General features: G+C 42.8%; 1 protein-coding gene across 1 annotated transcript in view; it reads right to left on the reverse strand.

Annotated features, from left to right (window-relative positions):
- LOC127620825 (intraflagellar transport protein 122 homolog) overlaps window positions 1–15020 on the reverse strand; it is a 97945-nt gene extending 82925 nt beyond the window's left edge. Inside the window, exons 1-7 of the mRNA XM_052094081.1 lie at window positions 14876–15020; window positions 14376–14442; window positions 13797–13881; window positions 13630–13708; window positions 7779–7855; window positions 6830–6896; window positions 6594–6740 (exon numbers count right to left, since the gene is read on the reverse strand). Of these exons, the coding sequence (XP_051950041.1) occupies window positions 6594–6740; window positions 6830–6896; window positions 7779–7855; window positions 13630–13708; window positions 13797–13881; window positions 14376–14442; window positions 14876–14934 (581 nt within the window). The 5' untranslated portion in view covers window positions 14935–15020. The remainder of the gene's footprint in view (window positions 1–6593; window positions 6741–6829; window positions 6897–7778; window positions 7856–13629; window positions 13709–13796; window positions 13882–14375; window positions 14443–14875) is intronic.
- Between the last annotated feature and the right edge of the window lie 5604 nt (window positions 15021–20624).

Below are 20624 nucleotides of genomic sequence, written 5' to 3' on the forward strand. Positions count from 1 at the left end.
CTCCTTGAGGGAGACCAAGTACAGCACCGTAGAGAAGGAGTGTCTGGCCATCAAGTGGGCGGTCCTCACGCTCCGATACTACCTGCTGGGGCGGGCCTTCACTCTCTGCTTGGATCATGCCCCACTGCAGTGGCTCCACCGCATGAAAGATACTAACGCCCGGATCACCCGTTGGTATCTGGCACTCCAGCCTTTCAAGTTCAAGGTGGTCCACAGACCGGGGGTGCAGATGGCTGCCGCTGACTTCCTCTCCAGAAATGGGGGGGAGTGGTAGGCAGGCCGGATGACACCCCGGCCTGAGTCGGGCGGTGGGGTCAAGTCAAGTCAAGTGGTTTTTATTGTCGTTTCAACCATATACAGTTAGTACAGTACACAGCAAAACGAGACAACGTTCCTCCAGGACCATGGTGCTACATAAAAACAACAAAGGACCAACATAGGACCACATGAGACAACACAATGAAATAAAATACCTATATAAACTACCTATATATACCTATATAAAGTGCACGTGCAAACATGTGCAAAAAGTACAGGACAGTACAACAAATTACTGACAATGAACAGGACAATAGACAGCGCAGCGCCGACCAGTACACAGTAGTGCAAAAAGATGACAGTTTCTAAAAATGTAAACATAACATACTATGAGATAATGTTCTATGCACATAGCAGTTATTGAGGTAGCAGACAGTTATAAAGTGACAGTTATTAAAGTGCAACTCAGGACACGTGTATGTCAAACCAGTCTCTGAGTATTGAGAAGTCTGATGGCTTGGGGAAGAAGCTGTTACACAGTCTGGCCGTGAGGGCCCGAATGCTTCGGTACCTCTTGCCAGACGGGAGGAGGGTAAAGAGTTTGTGTGAGGGGTGTGTGGGGTCGTCCACAATGCTGGTTGCTTTATGGATACAGTGTTTTTTGTAAATGTCTTTGATGGAGGGAAGAGAGACCCCAATGATCTTCTCAGCTGTCCTCACTATCCTCTGCAGGGCTTTGTGGTCCGAAGCGGTGCAAGTCCCAAACCAGGCAGTGATGCAGCTGCTCAGGATGCTCTCAATAGTCCCTCTATAGAATGTAGTGAGGATGGGGGTTGGGAGATGTGCTTTCCTCAGCCTTCGAAGAAAGTAGAGACGCTGCTGGGCTTTCTTGGTGATAGAGCTGGTGTTGAGGGACCAGGTGAGGTTCTCCGCCAGGTGAACACCAAGGAATTTGGTGCTCTTGACGATCTCCACAGAGGAGCCGTCGATGTTCAGCGGAGTGTGTTCACCTTGTGCTCTCCTAAAGTCAACAACCATCTCTTTTGTTTTGTCGACATTCAGGGACAGGTTGTTGGCTCTACACCAGTTTGTCAGCCGCTGCACCTCCTCTCTGTATGCTGACTCGTTGTTCTTGCTGATGAGACCCACCACGGTCGTGTCATCGGCGAACTTGATGATGTGATTCAAGCTGTGCATTGCTGCACAGTCGTGAGTCAGCAGAGTGAACAGCAGTGGACTGAGCACACAGCCCTGGGGGCCCCAGTGCTCAGTGTGGTGGTGGTGGAGATGCTGTTCCTGATCCGGACTGACTGAGGTCTCCCAGTCAGGAAGTCCAGGATCCAGTTGCAGAGGGAGGTGTCCAGGCCCAGCAGGTTCAGCTTTCCAATCAGGTGCTGGGGAATGATTGTGTTGAATGCTGAGCTGAAATCTATGAACAGCATTCGAGCGTATGAGTCCTTATTGTCTAGGTGGGTGAGGGCCAGATGGAGGGTTGTGGTGATGGCATCGTCCGTTGAACGGTTTGAACGATCACGCAAACTGCAGTGGGTCTAGTGAGGGGGCAGCTGGGTCTTAATCTGCCTCATGACGAGCCTCTCGAAGCACTTCATGATGATGGGTGTAAGTGCGACGGGACGGTAGTCGTTGAGGCAGGACACTGGAGACTTCTTTGGCATGGGGATGATGGTGGTGGCCTTGAAGCACGTTGGAACAACAGCGCTGCTCAGAGAGATGTTGAAGATGTCGGTAAGAACATCTGCTAGCTGGTCTGCACATCCTCTGAGCACTCTGCCAGGAATGTTGTCTGGTCCAGCAGCCTTCCGTGGGTTGACTCTACATAGAGTTTTCCTCACATCTGCCGTGGTAAGACAGAGCACCTGGACGTTGGGAGGAGGGGTGGACTTCCTCGCCATCACGTCGTTCTGCACTTCAAACCGAGTGTAGAAGTCGTTCAGTGCATCTGGAAGGGAGGCATCTTTGTCACAGGCAACTGATGTTGTCCTGTAGTTGGTGATGGCCTGGATGCCCTGCCACATGCGCCGCGTGTCACCGCTGTCCTGGAAGTGACTGTGGATTCTCTGGGCGCAGGCGCTTTGCCTCTCTGATTGCCCGTGACAGTTTGGCCCTAGCTGTTCTTAGGGCTGCCTTATCGCCTGCTCTGAAGGCAGAGTCTCGGGACCTCAGCAGCGTGCGCACCTCCGCAGTCATCCACGGCTTCTGGTTGGAGCGTGTGGTGATGGTCTTGAGAAAGTGACATCATCAATGCACTTGCTGATGTAGCTGGTCACTGATGCTGTGTATTCCTCCAAGTTGGTAGAATCGCCATATGTTGCAGCCTCCCTGAACATGTGCCAGTCAGTACACTCAAAACAGTCCTGAAGAGCAGAGATGGCTCCTGCTGGCCAGGTTTTCACCTGCTTCTGAAGCGGTTTTGTGCGTCTGACGAGCCGGTCTGTATGCTGGAATTAACATAACAGAGATGTGGTCTGAGTAGCCGAGGTGGGGCGGGGCTCCACCTGCACGCGCCTGGGATGTTTGTGTAAACAAGATCAAGCCGTTACGCCCTCTCGTTGCAAAGTTCACATACTGATGGAATTTAGGGAGCACTGTCTTGAGATTTGCATGGTTGAAATCTCCGGCGACAATAAACAGTCCGTCGGGGTGAGCGTTCTGCAGTTCAGCTCATAGCCCCATACAGTTCACAGAGCGCTTCCTTAGCGTTAGCGCTGGGGAATGTAAACTCCAGTTATGCAAACAGTGGTGAATTCCCGTGGTAGATAAAAAGGTCTGCATCTAACAGTCACAAGCTCCAACAGCGATGAACAGTAACTAGAGACTAGCATAGAGTTCTTGCACCATTCCGTGTTGATGTAAACACACAAGCCACCACCGCGAGTCTTACCGCGGAGAGCTGTATTTCTGTCGGCACGAAACGAGGCGAGCCCGTCTAGCTGAATGGCGGCATCCGGAACTCTGTCGCTGAGCCACGTCTCCGTGAAAACAAAGACGCAGCAGTCTCTAAACTCATGCTGCGTAGCCTGCTGGAGTCGGATATAGTCCAGTTTGTTGTCCAGGGAGCAAACATGTGAGAGCAGGATAGACGGGAGAGCCGGCCGGCTAGGGTTTGTTTTAGCCTAGCATGGACCCCGCCCTCTTTCACGCTTCCGCTTTCGCACACCGCTTACGCCGTCCTCTCCCCGGCCACCGGCATCAGGCGACGCCGAGGGCTGGAGGCCTGGTCTCCGCAGCAAGCCGAGTACGCGTAGCGCCTCCTGCAGGTCATCATGCAGCTTGGTTTTTGCATGAGTCTTATATTTGAGTAGTGTCTGGCGATGGTAGACACGAACACTGGTTGCTCCGATGTCCATGTGTTGCAAAAGTCGGGCTTTTTTAACAAAAATAGCACCATTGTGGATCCGGAGTGGCCGCTGCGTGCTACCGCGCCGCCATCTTGGATCACATCGCCAATTGATGTGATCCCGCTGGGGTATGTGGCAGCGGGGGCGTGGTCAAGCGCCCGTCCGGGAGAGAAAAGCGGTAAGGGCGCTTACACCTGAGCTAAATTAAGCCTAACACCTGTGTATAATTGCAGTAGCGTGAGGAGAGCGGATAAAAGCCAGCAGCCACAGAGCATCGAGAGGGAGAGCCCGACAACAAGGCCAAGAAGACTTGTGTTCATGTATAAATTAAGATTAAAAAGAAAGCTTACCCCTTAAGCTGACGCCTGTTTCTGTCCCTTCCTTTGACTGTTTCACAGTAACTTAGAAAAGTAATAACACACATCTCCTCAACAAGCTGTACAATTTGAGGCAGCATTCATGTCTGTAGCACAAACAGTGTGGGGTTGGTTCAAATAACTCATAAATTATGCTTGCCTTGTAAACACTACTAATTAGGGACAGTCGGAGTAAGCTGCTACTTAAGTTGCCACTTAATAGATTTAACTGCACAGCATCACATCTATGTTTCACTACTGAAGCACTTAAGGACAAGTAAGGATAGAACTGAACAAGAATTACTAGTGCAACAGCTCCTCCTTGTGTTTCATGAACAAACGGCACCCCTCCACTTAATTCACTCAAAGCAGCATTGCAAACTCTCTTTTTGTTTAAATAAGAACCTTTTTCTCACCAGAAGAGTTCAGAGATTATATACACACACACACACATATATATATATATATATATATATATATATATATATATATATAATGTATATACAGTTGAAGTCAGAAGTTTATATACACTTAGTTTGAAGTAATTAAAACTCATTTTTTAAACACTCCACAGATTTAATATGAGCAACCTATAGTTTTGGCAAGTTGTTTAGGACATCTACTTTGTGAGTCATTTTTCCAAAAATTGTTTACAGACGGACTGCGTCACTTTTAACTGACTATATTACAACTCCAGTCAATAAGAAGATTACATACACTAAGTTAACTCTGTCTTTAAGCAGCTTGGAAAATTCCAGAAAATGATGTCAAGCCTTTAGGCAATTAGCCAATTAGCTTCTGATAGTAGGTGTACTGAATTGGAGGTGTACCTTTGGATGTATTTGTGGACATCCACATGTCTGGTTCATTCTTGGGTGCAATTTCCAAATGCCTAAAGGTACCACATTCATCTTTACAAACAATAGTACGCAAGTATAAAAACCATGTGACCACACAGCCATCATAACACTCAGGAATGAGATGAATTCTGTCTCTTAGAGATAAATGTAGTTTGGTATGAAAAGTGCAAATCAATTCCAGAACAACAGCAAAGGACCTTGTGAAGACGCTGGAGAAAACAGACAAGTATCTATATCCGCAGTAAAACGAGTCTTATAGCGACCTTACCTGAAAGGCTGCTCAGCAAGGAAGCAACTGCAACAAAACCGCCATAAAAAGCCAGACTACAGTTTGCAGGTGCACATGGAGACAAAGATCTTACTTTTTGGAGAAATTTCCTCTGATCCGATGATACAAAAATTGAACTGGTTGCCCATAATGACCATTGTTATGTTTGGAGGAAAAAGGGTGAGGCTTGCAAGCCAAATAACACCATCCCAACTGTAAAGCATGGGGGTTGCAGCATCAGGTTGTGGGGGTGCTTTGCTGCAGGAGAGACTGATGGCATCATGAGGAAGGGAAATTATGTGGATATATTGAAGCAACATCTCAAGACATTAGCCAGGAATTTAAAGCTTGGTCACAAATGGGTCTTCCAAATGGACAATGACCCCAAGCATACCTCCAAAGTTGTGGCAAAATGGCTTAAGGACAACAAATTCAAGGTATTGGAATGTCCATCACAAAGCCCTGACCTCAATCCCATAGAATATTTCTGGGCAGAACTGAAAAAGTGTGTGCGAGCAAGGAGATCTACAAACCTGACTCCGTTACACCAGTTCTGTCTGGAGGAATGGGACAAAATTCCAACAACTTATTGTGAGAAGCTTGTGGAAGGCGAACCAAAATGATTCACCCAAGTTAAACAATTTAAAGGCAATGCCACCAAATACTAACAAAGTGTATGTAAACTTCTGACCCACTGAGAATGTAATAAAACTGACATTATTATACTGACTATTATTCTGACATTTCACATTCCACTAAGACAGGGAATGTTTTCTATGATTAAATATCAGGAGGACTTGTAAAAAGCTGAGTTTAAATGTATTTGTATAAGGTGTATATAAACTTCTGACTTCAACTGTATATATAATCTCAAGCATGCTCTTCACTGACACTTTTGTCCACTAGTAAACTAACATTTTAAAAAACATTGCCAAACATTAAATATTGAAATGGTTTGTGTTTGTTTAGATGATATGTAATAATAATTTCTTTATGTTTTTATAATGTATTTTCATAAATTCATATTGAAAGTCTGGGTTGGGGACAAGACTAAAACAGTGAAATCTTTACATAAAAGACATTTGAAAAGTTATTTGGAGGCCTGGTGAAAAATTTATAATGGCCTTCATATAACAAAAGAAAAAAAGCATATATATTTATATATATAACAACCACCAACATTCACTGTATATGCAGTAATGATACATAAACAGTGGCCCTGAAATGTCACACTTAAAAATGTATAAATGTAATTGGTCATAGTTAATGTGCTGAATTCCACCCGTGGTTACTCTGTTAGGACATCTGTGTGAATTTGAGGGGAATGGACTTCAAACATCTAGTAAAAAAGCTAAATTAGTCCTGAGAATAGATCTAGCAGTGCTTTGATAACATCTATTCACTTATTGTAAGGCCTTGAAATATGCACCTAACAAAAAACTGACATCAAATGTACAGTAATGATGTAATAAAAACTCTGGTCTAATCTTACTTGGACGGGTTCCAGGCAATGGACCAAATGGGGGAGGAAGAGCCACCCGGCCGCTCAATCTTCACTTTCTCTTCTCCATTCTTATTCCTGATGCTGACCACCCCGTTCATCAAGCCCAGAGCCAAATACTGCCCGTCATTAGTCCAGCTGACATCACAATACAAGAATGAACATCACAATACAAAGAAAGCAACAGTGTTCCTGATGCTGAATGCTGTGAGATTATCAGAACTCACCCGCAGCATGTGATCTTACTGCTCACTTTATGTTTGGAGACAGACTTCTGCTCTGGAGACCACAGACCTGCATGTGTCATTAGAGAATCTCAGTATACAGTTTGTCAGATTTCAGCCTTGACATTAAGTATTACACATTTTTTGTACTTGTTGATTGAAGGTACTTTGGCCCGTTTCTCTTAACAAAAAATATCGTCGGTATTGTTAGTCTGTCTTGCAAAACATTTTGCTTAAGCATGAGCAAAACAAATGGCAGTTAGGTTACAATCTGATTTGGCCATTCCAGTGCATGATTCAATACATGGCCAAAAGTATTTGGACAGCCGAACGCCACACTTATATATGCTTGTTGAACATTTCATTTCAAAACTATTGTCTTTAATAGGGAATTGGTCCTCTCTCACACCTGACTCAGTAAACCTTTCTTTAAACACCTCATCGAGGCATTGTCATGCTGGAACAGAAAAAGTGTGCTTTAAATAGCCAAACCCCGTTACTCAAAAAGGTGTGCCCACAAACTTTGGCCATGTAGTGAATTTCTTAAGCTCTATATGTACATGTGCTGTCTGGTTCACATCCTATAAAGCTACACCCTGAAATTCTGTCAGATCCGCAGATTCAAGTCGAAGCAAGTCATCCAATTCCTGAGGCTGCAACAGCCACAAACTGCATAATAGTTCAATTTATATAACAATATTAAATCTTATTCTTTTTGGAGAAGCAATGTAATCATTGGCAGGTTCACATTCACACCCTATTTACTGTATAAAAACAGTACTTATTATTCAACCGCCGCCCTCCACCATCCAATCCACTCTCTTTGAATAAAATCAGGTCCCACACTACTTTCACTCTGAAGCACTTCACATTATGGAAGTAAAACAGTCTGTAAAAGGCGTTTCATGTTGACTAAAAAAAACACCTCATACCAATGTAAACACACACTCACCAATGTCTCCAGATGAGCATGAAGCCAGCTGGTGTGTGACGGGGTTGTAAGCGACACACTGGATCGAATCATTGTGACTGAAAAACACAATTAATTTGCACAATTACATACAATTGCAAATATCATAAAAGCAAAACTGTCATCTATTCTGATGGATGGCAGGCTGTGATTTTGATCACTGCAGGATGGAACATAGCCTATTACTAAATCAAACAATAGCCATAAACCTAGAATATATATATATATATATATATATATATATATATATATATATATATATATATATATATATATATATATATACACACACATATATAAAGTAAGTAGGTGAAGATCATGAAACATTAATCGATTATTTTGATAATCGATTAATGTTCGATTATTTCAAGGGGCTGTGGTGGCTTGGTGGTCAAGGCTGTGGGTTGCTCAGGGGTTCAAGCCCCAACACTGCCATGATGCCACTGTTGGACCCTTGACCCCATCTGCTCCAGGGGCGCTGTACCATGGCTGACCCTGCACTCCAACCCCATCTTAGTTGAGATGTGTCAAGTAAAAGCAAGATGTGCCCAACCGAGCGAGCAGTTTGTCAATACAAGACATTGGATATGTGTCAAATTTCGACACAGTGTTGACTTTTCTATAATCCGTTATGACGTGCCCCACCCTTATCCGTATGCAACTTGCCGTGTGACCTCAAAGGGCCCTTGCCACTTCGTGAGTAATTTTGAGCTCGATGTGGGCAGAAATACAAATACTTTATCTCCCTGTGCAAACTCCCGTAGCCGAGCTCCCCCGTTATACAGCTGGGACTAACGTTCTTGCGCCTGTAGCAAATTCTCCTGTGATAGACACCCCAGTGGGTGGAGTTTTGCTCTCAGGTCAAGAACATTTCTGCTTTGTGAAGGTCCCTCCACCCAATTTTCCTTCATGACATCTATCACGCCACGGGGCTTACGCCCATATAACAATTCAAACTGGGAAAACCCCCTGGAGGCCGGAGTGGTCAGTGGATTCACCAGCTGACATTCACGGCATATCGCACACCACGGTAACACCCCCGAAAATGTCCAGCCAATAGGATCGGGCCATTAGACGGCTTAGTGTTTTCCCCTGTCCCAAGTGACCTGCCATCAAACTATGATGAGCTGATTTTTCAAAGGCTTGGTACTAACAACTGGGTTGTATCTTTGTCAGATTGTCCTGCGTCACTCAATACAACCAATCATTTATAATTAAGAAATACAGATATGTGTGTACAATACGCTGCTGAAAGCGCTGACCATCAATTACTTTGACCTTGTCAAATGCATCCTTAAGTGTCTCGTATGTGTCTGCTCCAGAGGACAATTCCCAGTTGGAATTCCCCTAAGGGCTGGGGAAGCCGAGGCTTTCCCCTCCCTTATATCATCCTGATGTGGAGCTGACGTAGGCGGCACCCCACACCTTTCCACTGTATTACAGGACCCATCCACACACAACCCTTTTAACTATTCAGGAAAAGCCGGCCAATTAGTGCCCAAAATTTGTGGATGGGTGTGGCGGGAACTAACCACAGCCTCAATGTTATGCTTTTGACCCCGAAATAGAAAAGTGGTGGTCACTGCAGGATAATCGTAAATATCCCTGCATACAGACCTCACCTTCACCAGATTATTTGTATTCAATGCCCCAAAATGGTCAACCGCTAGCTATACTGCTTCATCCAATGATGCCGGGCAGTGGCACTGGACCCACTCCGCCGATCCTTTCGGTTGTCAGAAGATAAATTGCTCCACATTGATGACATGCCCGATGCTCTTTGGCCAGCTGCCACCTCCGGCAGACATCACAGAGCTGCTGAGCAAAGGCAAATGGGCAGCTGACTTCGCTAAGCGTCAGGGATCGGAAATGCTGACGGTGCTCCTCTGGACTACAGCCGAACCTCTGCAGGACGGCTTTCTTCAGTTCAGGAGGTTGTCAACCAGGAGCTGTTGAGCCACAAGTTGGGCAAGTAAGATATGGATTATTCATTGCACCCGCAGCCATTCCAGAGCTTGGGCCTTGCAGTCGAAGAGCTCCAGAAAGGCCTCCGGATCGTTTTGCACCCCCATCTTAGCGAGCAACACATCTTCACTGCTGCCGGGGTCACGGCGAGTGCCCCCTCCTGAAGCACAAAGCTCCGCAGCACACGTCGGTCCTCCTCTTGAAGCGCTGTTGCTGCACTGCCCGCAGATCCATTTGGGCCTGTTGTTGAGCCTGGTGGATGCTGGCGAGGGATCGGAATACTTCCTCCAGTGGCGAAGATGACTCTATAGCAGGATACTCTTCTTCCTCCTGGGTTTCAGCACCAATGTGGCAAAGGTTCATTTGTTGGCAGATAAAGAGTAAGTGGGAGCCGGTTTCCACATTCCATGCGAGTCAGGTTTTTAGTTCCCTACCAACAATTAAAGCAACGCATTGCACTCACATATCCGTATTTCTTAATTATAAATGATCGGTTGTACAGAGTGATGTACTTTTCAGTTACACACAACAAATGGTTGGCTTTTCAGCATATACAAATTAAATGCCGCTTTTCAGCTTCTATAAAACACTCATTAGAACACACAGTCTCTCATGTACCCCTCTCTCTCGATTTCAGTGGACTGGGCCATCTTTTATCTCCCCCGACACTCACTGTGCACAAAGAAGCAGAAATTAACAACAATTCATCTCAGGTGTATGTCCTTACTCTCTCCCCAGTCTAAATATCTTATATGTTGCTTCTCAAGTAAATGTATCTTGTTTTAAGGATTTTTTTGACAAATTTTTATGGAAAAACAAGACAAAACACCAGTATTTTTTACAGTGAATTTCTTCACTTAATTAAACTTAAGAACATTTATTTTTCTTTAATTCAGTGAACGTTATTGAAGTATTTTTAAAATATGATTATGTCCACTTTATTTTTGGTAAGCAGGTTCAACCTCTTAACGACAGGTGGGCCAAAAATGACCCACTTGCGTATTTATTCACATTTAATTTATGTTTAATGCATGTTTAAACTGTGAAATTGTAAACTAATATTGACATCCAACATATCATTTGAATGATCTGGATCTCAAGATTTTATATTTTAAAAAGATGACTATTGCAAAGATAAAACCATAAGATTTTATTAAATGCATCAAGACAGAAAATCATAACACAAAAGATTAAACCGGAAGTTCTGACCTTTATTGTCTTCCAGCCAAACACAGATGAGCACAATCCTCTAACTTTGGTATGCTTTTAATTGTAAGAATCCAAAAAATAAAATCTATGAGGTATTTTCCCAAACATTTACAAATATGAGGAAATATTGATCGATCTGTCTTTGTTCAGGTTTTACATATTCAACACGTGATCATTCATGTCCATTCTCTGCGAAATCTTGCACTCCGTGTAGTGTTTCAGTAGCAAAACACCAAAACATTATATTTGGGAGGATCTTATGAACAAAACGAGCCCTCCCTCAAAATATTCTGTGCAGTTGTGATTGGGTAGTCAATCAGTATAGCCAAACAGGACAGTTGACACGAGCGATGTAAAGATTTGCATCATCCATGTTTGTCTCTGGATAAAGCTGGCCAATGAAAAACTAGCTCATTTTTGACTGATGGGTCATGTAGCTGGATATGGATCTGATCCACCTTCCTCAGGTTCAGTCACCATCACTGAGGGTATGAAGAACACATGCTCCCGACTGCATTTTGTTTCATCAAACCCCGTTCAAATGTACATCCAAGTGGCTCGGACATGTCATTCAAGCCGAGATGAGCCACCCTCTCTGGCTTGAGGCAGTGGCTTAAGATACTGGGTGAACGTCTGAGCAAAAGTCAATTTATATTTGTTTTGAGGGAAAAATGAAGAGAATCATCTTTATTGTAAGTAAAATTGTATTTCCATTGCAACATTTAAAAATGCAATGTTCTTTTCACATTGTTTATAAAATGCATAAATATATGTGGAATGCATTATGATATTGTAACAGGGTTAAAATGGGCAAGGAGGAGGTGGAAACCGGCTGAACAGTCAAAATAATATTTCATGAAAACTTAAAAAGATAAACATAAACACAAGGCAGCTGCACCTGTATGCCACATCCGGCTCGGCCTAATCCCTCTCGTTGGCTGATTAGCCCGATTGGGGGCTGGCAGTTCCTCCTCATCACAGATATATTCCCAAATAATAATAAAAATGATATCTTCATGTATATTTTGGTTTGTGAGGTATTTTTTACATTGAAATATAAACAAAATTGTGTGTTTAGAACCACTTTCATCATTGGTTTATGGAGTTACTACTATTGGCGCATCCAAGTGGTCTTTTTTTGGAAGTACACTTACATACATCATTATGGAACAAAGAGTTATGGTCATATCGACTTCAAAATTGTGTCAGACCTTCATCAGACACGTGGCTTTGTATCGGATGTGTTTTTGGGGCACTGTGCATAGTCTTGCATATTTAAAAAATATATATTTTATATTTAGGGCGGCACGGTGGTGCAACGGTTAGCACTGTCGCCTCACACCAAGAAGGTCGTGGGTTCAAACCCTGGTTGCCCCGGCCTTTCTGTGTGGAGTATGCATGTTCTCCCCGTGTCTGCGTGGGTTCTCTCCGGGTACTCCGGCTTCCTCCCACCATCCAAAGAGACATGCAGGCTAGGTTAATTGGTGTCTCCAAAAAAAAAATTGCCCTAGGTGTGGATGTGGATGTGGATGTGGATGTGGAGGTGAGTGTGAGTGTATGTCTGTCTATGTGTGGCCCTGCGATGGACTGGCGACCTGTCCAGGGTGTCCCCCGCCTTTTGCCCAATGTTAGCTGGGATAGGCTCCAGCCCCCTGCGACCCTGTACACAGGATAAGTGGTTGACGATGGATGAATAGCTCTAACTAATTTTTTTTATACTTCAATGATACATTTTTAGTCTTGAATAACACATGTCTCAGTGTCTACTTTCAAATGAGCCCAAGTTTGTGTTTGTACCCAGGGTTTCCCAACAGAACATTGCCCAGAGCATCACACTCCATCCACTGGCTTGTCGTCTTCCCACAGTGCATCCTGGTGCCATCACTTCCCCAGGTAAACGGTGCACACGTCCAAGTGATATAAAAGAAAATGGGAATCATCATACAAGGCAACCTTTTTCCACTGCTACAAGGTCCAGTTCCAACACCCACATGCCCATTATAGGTGCTTTCGACAGTGGACAGGGGCGTAGTGGCTAAAGCACAGGGCTGTTAATCAGAAGGACACTGGTTCAAACCCCACGGCCACCACCATTGTGTCCTTGAGCAAGGCACTTAACAGTGGACAGGGGTCATCATGGGCTGTGGCTACACAGCCCCATAAGCAGAAGGGTGAAATGCACTGTGTGTTGTGACACATTCCTCCCATAACCATCATTACAAGACCGTCAATCAATTCGGACCAGACGGGATAGCCTTTGTTGCCCTCATGCATCGATGACATACGTATACATATGCACGTGTGTGTGTGTGTGTGTGTGTGTGTGTGTGTGTGTGTGTGTGTGTGTGTGTGTGTGTGTGTGTGTGTGTGTGTGTGTGTGTGTGTCATGGCCTTAAAAAAAGGCTTCACTTTTGTTATTCTACATGATTTCATATTTGTTTCCAGTGATTTAATGGTGGACACCTAAGTGGTGCATTATGGAAAAAAATTAAAAACACTAGCTTCAAATATTTCTTTTAATTCAGTCAAAATCTTGAAGCAAATTAGAACTCTGAACAACAAACAAAACGGCACAATGATATAAAATAATACAGTTCAAAATCCTGCATAAAAATACATTCAAATTGCAGTAAAAATCAGTAGTCCTTATAAAACTCACGTGTATTTTAGGATCCCCTCAAGTTTTGACGTCCAGATGATAATGCTTTTATCTGCTGACCCGGATGCAAAGCGCTTCCCTACAAAACATGACATGACGCTCAAAACAGTGAGGACAGGTTACATGATGAATCATAGGAATCATGCAGACACACATTGGATCATTACCATCTTTAGCATAAGCCACACAGTACACAGTGTCTTTATGCCCCTTCAGTGGCTGTATGAGTGTGCCATCAGCCGTGTCATACACCTGAAACACATTACAATAACTCGAACACAACATCACATTCTCTACTAGCAAATTCAGTTAACAAGCCTATAGAAGTTCAGAGTGTTTTCCTGAAAAATAATGAAAATGTAGTCTTATTGTATGCATTAGGAATAAACACCTTATTGTTAAATACTCTCCATGTTAGGAAAATTCACTTTTATCAGAATTGTAGATTGAAATATGGATAATAATTTGTCCTCAACGGTGTGTGTGAAAAAGTTACATGGCTGAGTCTCTAAACCTAAAGAGATACATATCTAGACAGACAGCATTATAGATAGCAAAGATGCATTCCAAGGCAGCACACTTTTTTGTATCTTAGGTCTGCTTAGGAACACGCATATAATACTCAACATATGTGGTTAACTTGGAACATGCAATCCCGAAATATTGCACACTCGATGCCTGCTGTCTACGTATGTAGGCAGCTCACTAGGTTTAGAGACACAGTGAAATAAAAGATGGTAAAATACCAGAAGTCTGTTTCCAGCTGCCACTATGAGCTGAGTGCCGTCCGGTTTGAAGGCGAGATCATAAATACTGAAAGACACAAACACAGCACACCCATTTTAACATGATTAACCAATTTAATGAAATAACATGAACATAAATGTGCAGTGACAGGCCCATTCGACAGGTTCACGTGGTTCCAATAACTCGTAAGCCATTTGATGTTATTTTAATGGTAGGCAAAACGAAACATGTTCATATTGTGATGGAAAAATGAATGTTTTAGGTTCAGCTAGCATCTAATGCATTCATGTTACAGTATGAAACCTATAGAAGAATGACGAGCACCTTGTTTCTATATCTACTCAAAAGTGTGCGAAGAATAAGTATAAAGGAACAATACAAATCCAGCTTGAATAAATCAGACTAACGCATATGAAGCGCTTGTTTACATAGCAACGGTTGCTAGCTACGTCCGTTCTGCTCTACAACTAATGTTTAGCGCAAAAATAAAACAGCTTACCATTGTTCAACCTTATTACGGTCGTGCACTTTATCTATCCATGTGGGAACAACTCTCATTGTTAATAAACAAGTGTATTAATTGAACTGGTCAACAGAAAGTGACGCACAATGAAACAAACGCAACACTGCCACTGCAGGAAAAGTTTTCAAAATAAAAGCCCCCATTCGGAATTGATTCAGATTTATGATTTATTTAGGTTAGGTTTACTTTAGCATATGTTCGTATATTACCACACTTATGTATATTCAATTAAATACAAATATAGCACACAAATGCTGGAGCAAGTCACCAAAAACCATTGAACAATTAATTAGGGAACTGACTTCAGTGGCCAAATATTTTTCAGGCCACAGTATATTTATTTCTATTTTATAACCATCAACTTTCTGTTCTGCAGCTTACAGAAAATATATTAATAATTTATAGACTCTATAATTATTCAACTTGAAATAGGAAGTTCATGTTTGAAAGATGGAGTTATTTTATGTAGCTATTAAAATTTCTAATAAAAGTTTTATAGCGAAAACAGTCATTTTAATTCATTTTAAACCCTAGAACTTTTAAAATCGCCTAGGTCATCCTTAATAGCCTATATGTCTCAGTCATGTCTTAATATAATAGATAAAATATTAAGATACATCAAAGTATAAAAAATATTCAATAACATATTAAGTATACTCTGTATAAAAATTTTAATAAAATATTTGTATAGGAATTTCGGAATTTCATTTTTATATAAAAATGCCCTCCCTTCAAGAACTATACACATCCAGAGTGAGGAAAAAGGCTGTAAAATCACTCTGGACCTCACTCACCCTGCCCACTACCTTTTTGATCTGTTGCCTTCTGGCCGACCCATCAGAGCTCTGAGCACCAGAACCATCAGACACAGGAACAATTTTTCCCTCAGACTATCCATCTCATAAACAGTTAAAACTGCCCCATTGAGCAATAATTAATGTGTAATACACAGCTTATTCTATTTATATTTATCCTGCATATCCTACATCTTCTGCCATTGCATTCCCTTGCACTGTAACTGATTTGTATTTATACATGTATATATATATATATATATATATATATATATATATATATATATATATATATATATATATTAGTCTTATTGTGTATTTCTATATATATACTTAATTTTTTATTCACCTTTTATTTAAATTTTATTTTTTTTACTATCTCTTTGTATTGTTTTGCACTGGAAGCTTCTGCCACCAAGACAAATTCCTTGTACGTGTAATCATAATTAGCAATAAAACTCAATCTGATTCTGATTAACTACGTTAACTCCGGTTAACTATGTACAAAGCTTTGAATGGTCTAGATCCACAGTACTTAAGTGACCTTCTACCACGTTCATTACGATCGCAAAATTCTGGCCTGTTAATAGATCATAGAATATCAAAATACACAAAAGGAGGAAGATCCTTTTCATATTTGACTCCTAAACTATGGAATAGTCTCCCTAACACTGTTTGAGATGCAGACACACTCCCTCAGTTTAAGTCTAGATATTGCCATCTAGTGTTGATGTTTAGGAGGACAATTGGCCTCATGTGAAAATATAAACCTCTCAGTCATGTGGGATTTTGATTGTATCATGTATACAAAAACACAGCAGCTTTTAAAGGGATTGTTCACTGATAAATGAAAATGTTCTCATCATTTACTCACCCTCATGCCATCCCTGATGCGTTTGACTTTCTTTCTTCTGCAGATCACACATTAAAATTCTTAGAAGGATATCTCAGCTCTGTAGGTCCATGCAATGCAAGTGAATGGTGACAAAACTTTGAATCTTCAAAAATGACATAAATGCAGCATAAAAGTAATCCATGAGACTTCAGTGGTTTAATCCATATCTTCAGAATCTATATGACAATTGTGGGTGAAAAACAGATCAATATATAAATCCTTTTTTAATTATTAATCTCCACCTTTGACCAGCCCAGACCAGTAGGTGGCGATATGCATGAAGAACGCAAATGTGAAAGTGAAAGTAGAGATTTATAGTAAACAAAAAAAGGACTTAAATATTGACTAAATATTGTTTTTGACCCACACCTGCAGTGTGTCATATCAGTTCAGTTCTGAAGACATGGATTAAACCACTGGAGTCTTATGGATTACTTTTATGCTGGGGAGGTGGGGGTGGGGGTATAGCCCGGTGCTTTCCATTATAGCTATGTGAGGCTGATTAGATTTCATATTAAAAGTTACTTTGGATAATAGGCCTACTGTTGTATTGATCAAGTTGCTGGGGCGCAGCTCTATTTGTTGTTTGCGAAACGAGTCTCCATGTGTGTGTGTATGTGTCTGTGTGTGTGTGTGTGTGTGTGTGTGTGTGTGTGTGTGTGTGTCTGTGCGTGTGTGCTTGTGCGCGTGTGTGTGCGTGCGTGCGTGCGTGTTTGTGTGCGTGTGCGTGTGTGCGTGTGCATATGTAAGTGCTGGGGGGACAAGGGAGCTTTTCAACCAAAATCTACGTCTACATTAATCCAGATACATATGAAAACTGCATTTTCGTTTCAAAATGCCCTCCGTCCACACTAACGTTTTCAATCATTTTCCAAAGAAAACAATTCTGAGTAAACTTCCCTTCGCCTTTGAAGGAATGCAATGTGAAGGTTGTACAAAGTGACATTTATTTTTGAACAACGCTATCAAAGTGAGTATCAGGCACAACAGCACCGCTATAACACAGGCCAAATATATTTTGTCGCGGACAAAAACGCCATCTCAGTGTGGACGGAAGGCCAAAATGGAGAGAAAAAGATGTGTTTTCAAACGAAAACGTATTAGTGTGGACTAGGCCTTAAATAAATGTAGGATATTATAGACATTGTTTGATGTTCTTAACCGAATTACTTTAACCAATGTTTTATTTGGTTGTTTTATTGTAGTAGCCTGTAGCGCTCTATTAATTCACTTAAATAATTTGGCAATGTGATATGTAACCATTATACGGTCAAGACCTGGAACTACTTCGTTAATTGAAAAATAAATGCACACCTTAGAACGTCTGTCAACCAATCAGAATCAAGCATTCAACAGACCCGCAATATAAATATATATGAATAAGTACATCAGATAATAACGGAATGAGGAACAATGTTTTCCATGCTTGTTTAATGAACCATAAACAATAAATGAACATGCACCTGTTTAAGACAGCACTACAGGGAGACAGGAAGGACATCTGATCATCCTCGCAGTGGCAGACCATGTTTAACAACACCTGCACAGGATTGGTACATCCGAATATCACACAGGTACAGGATAGCAACAACAACTGCCCGAGTTACACCAGGAACCCACAATCCCTTCATCAGTGCTCAAAACTGTCTGCAATATGCTTAGAGAGGCTGGACTGAGGGATTGTAGGCCTGTTGTAAGGTCCTTACAACAACGTCGCCTATGGGCACAAACCCACCTTTGCTGGACCAGACAGGACTGAGCACTCAAAAAGTGCTCTTCTCTGACGAGTCGTGGTTTTGTATCACCAGGGGGTGATGGTTTTGTCTCACGTTTATCATTGAAGGAATGAGCATTAGCCCGAGGCCTGTGCTCTGGATCGATTTGGAGGTGGAGGGTCCGCATGGTCTGTAGCGGTGTGTCACAGCATCATTGGACTGAGCTTGTTGTCATTGCAGGCAATCTCAACTCTGTGTGTTACAGGGAAGACATCCTCCTCCCTCATGTGGTAACCTTCCTGCAGACTCATCCTGACATGACCCTCCAGCATGACAATGCCACCAGCCATACTGCTCGTTCTGTGCATGATACTGTGCTTTTAGTTCTTTTAGATCTGACTTCAGCATTTGATACTGTTGATCATGCTATACTGCTCTCCAGACTAGAATCGTGTGTGGGCTTAAAATGGAATGTTCTTAAATGGTTTAAATCCTATTTGACTGATACAACGTTCTCTGTTAAGCTCTGCAAATGTACCTCTTCTGTGGCCCGCCTTACCTGTGGTGTGCCTCAGGGTTCTATTCTTGCACCAGCACATTTTTCTCTTTACATGCTCCCTCTGGGTTCTATTATCAGAAAGCATGGTATCTCCTACCACTTCTACGCTGATGACACTCAAATCTACTTACCGGTTAAACAAAATGATCACACTGCATTACAATCTCTTCTAGCTTGGAGGAAATAAAAGGTTGGCTAGCCAAAAAGTTTTTGTTTTTGAACAAAGATAAGACAGAAGTGATTGTCTTTGGTCCTACAGATAATTTTGATGTCAGTAATGCTGATTGTGGAAATCTCAATGCTTTCCTCTCTCCTCAAGTACGGAACCTGTGTGTCCAATTTGACAGCCAGCTGCAATTTGACAAAAATATTGGTGCTGTCATAGGTTCCTGTTTCTTTCAGCTACATCTACTCTCTAAAGTTAAACCCTTGTTGTCGGTGAAAACGTTAGCGATAGCAGTTCATGCCTTGGATTACTGTAATTCACTCTATTGTGGAATTTCCAAATCTCTCATTGCTCGACTTCAATTAGTTCAAAATGCAGCAGCAACATTTCTAAAAGGAGGACGGAAGAACGATGATGTTACCCCCATTTTAAAATCACTTCACTGGCTGCCGGTTCAAGCTAGAATTGATTTAAAAATTCTATTGTTTGTTTATAAATCATTACACAACCAAGCTCCCAGTTACTTATCAGACTTACTACATCCTTACTGTAACGTTAGTAGGAGGAGGCAGACGTGGAGTGCAGATCTAAATGCGGGTCTTTATTAATCAAAGTGGAAAACAACCAGACAGGAACAAAGGAAACATTCACAATGGGAAAACTGAAACAAAAAACACGAAAACATTCAAAGGGTACAAGAACAGAGTGAGCAGGGCAAAACATCAACATCCAGACATCTACAAACAACAATCGACAAGGAATGGAGGAACAGCAGGGTTTAAATACACAAACATGATAACGACAAAATGACATGCAGGTGAGAACAATGACACGGGGATGGCAGTGATGAGGGCCGGGAATCATGGGAATTGGAGTTCGTGACAGGTGACAAGAGAAACACGGGGCAGACAACAGGGGATCGTAACATCTAAGGAGGGGATACTAGACCTAAAAAGAAAAAGAAAAAATACCCCAAAAAACAAAACAAAATCATCCAAGGAGTGGTGGGGGGGTGCAGGCAGACCAAGGAGAGCACAAGGGGCAACCAGACAATCCAAGGGGGCACAAGGGGCAACCAGGCAGTCCACGGGGGCACAAGGGGCAGACAGGCAGTCCAAGGAGGCACAAGGGGCAGACAGGCAGTCCACGGGGGCACAGAGGGCAGACAGGCAGTCCACGGGGGCACAGAGGGCAGGCAGGCAGTCCACGGGGGCACAAGGGGCAGACAGGCAGTCCTCGGAGGCACAGAGGGCAAGCAGGCAGTCCACGGGGGACACAAGACGGGGACTGGGTCAGGTGGCCTGGGAGCTGGCCACAGGGCAAGGACAGGTTCAGGAGGCCTGGGAGGCGACCACAGGACAGGGACAGGTTCAGGAGGCCTGGGAGCTGGCCACAGGACAGGGACAGGTTCAGGAGGCCTGGGAGCTGGCCACAGGACAGGGACAGGGTCTGGAGGCCTGGGAGTCGACATCGTAGAAGGCTCAGGAGGTGCAGCCGAGGGAGGCGGAGCCATGGGAGGTTCAGGAGGCGGAGCCCTAGAAGGCTCTGGGATAAAAGTCGTAGCCATGGGAGGCTCGAGGGGCGGAGCCCTGGGAG

The sequence above is a fragment of the Xyrauchen texanus genome, chromosome 27, assembly GCF_025860055.1.
Source record: "Xyrauchen texanus isolate HMW12.3.18 chromosome 27, RBS_HiC_50CHRs, whole genome shotgun sequence".
In the NCBI taxonomy this organism is placed as follows: Eukaryota; Metazoa; Chordata; class Actinopteri; order Cypriniformes; family Catostomidae; genus Xyrauchen; species Xyrauchen texanus.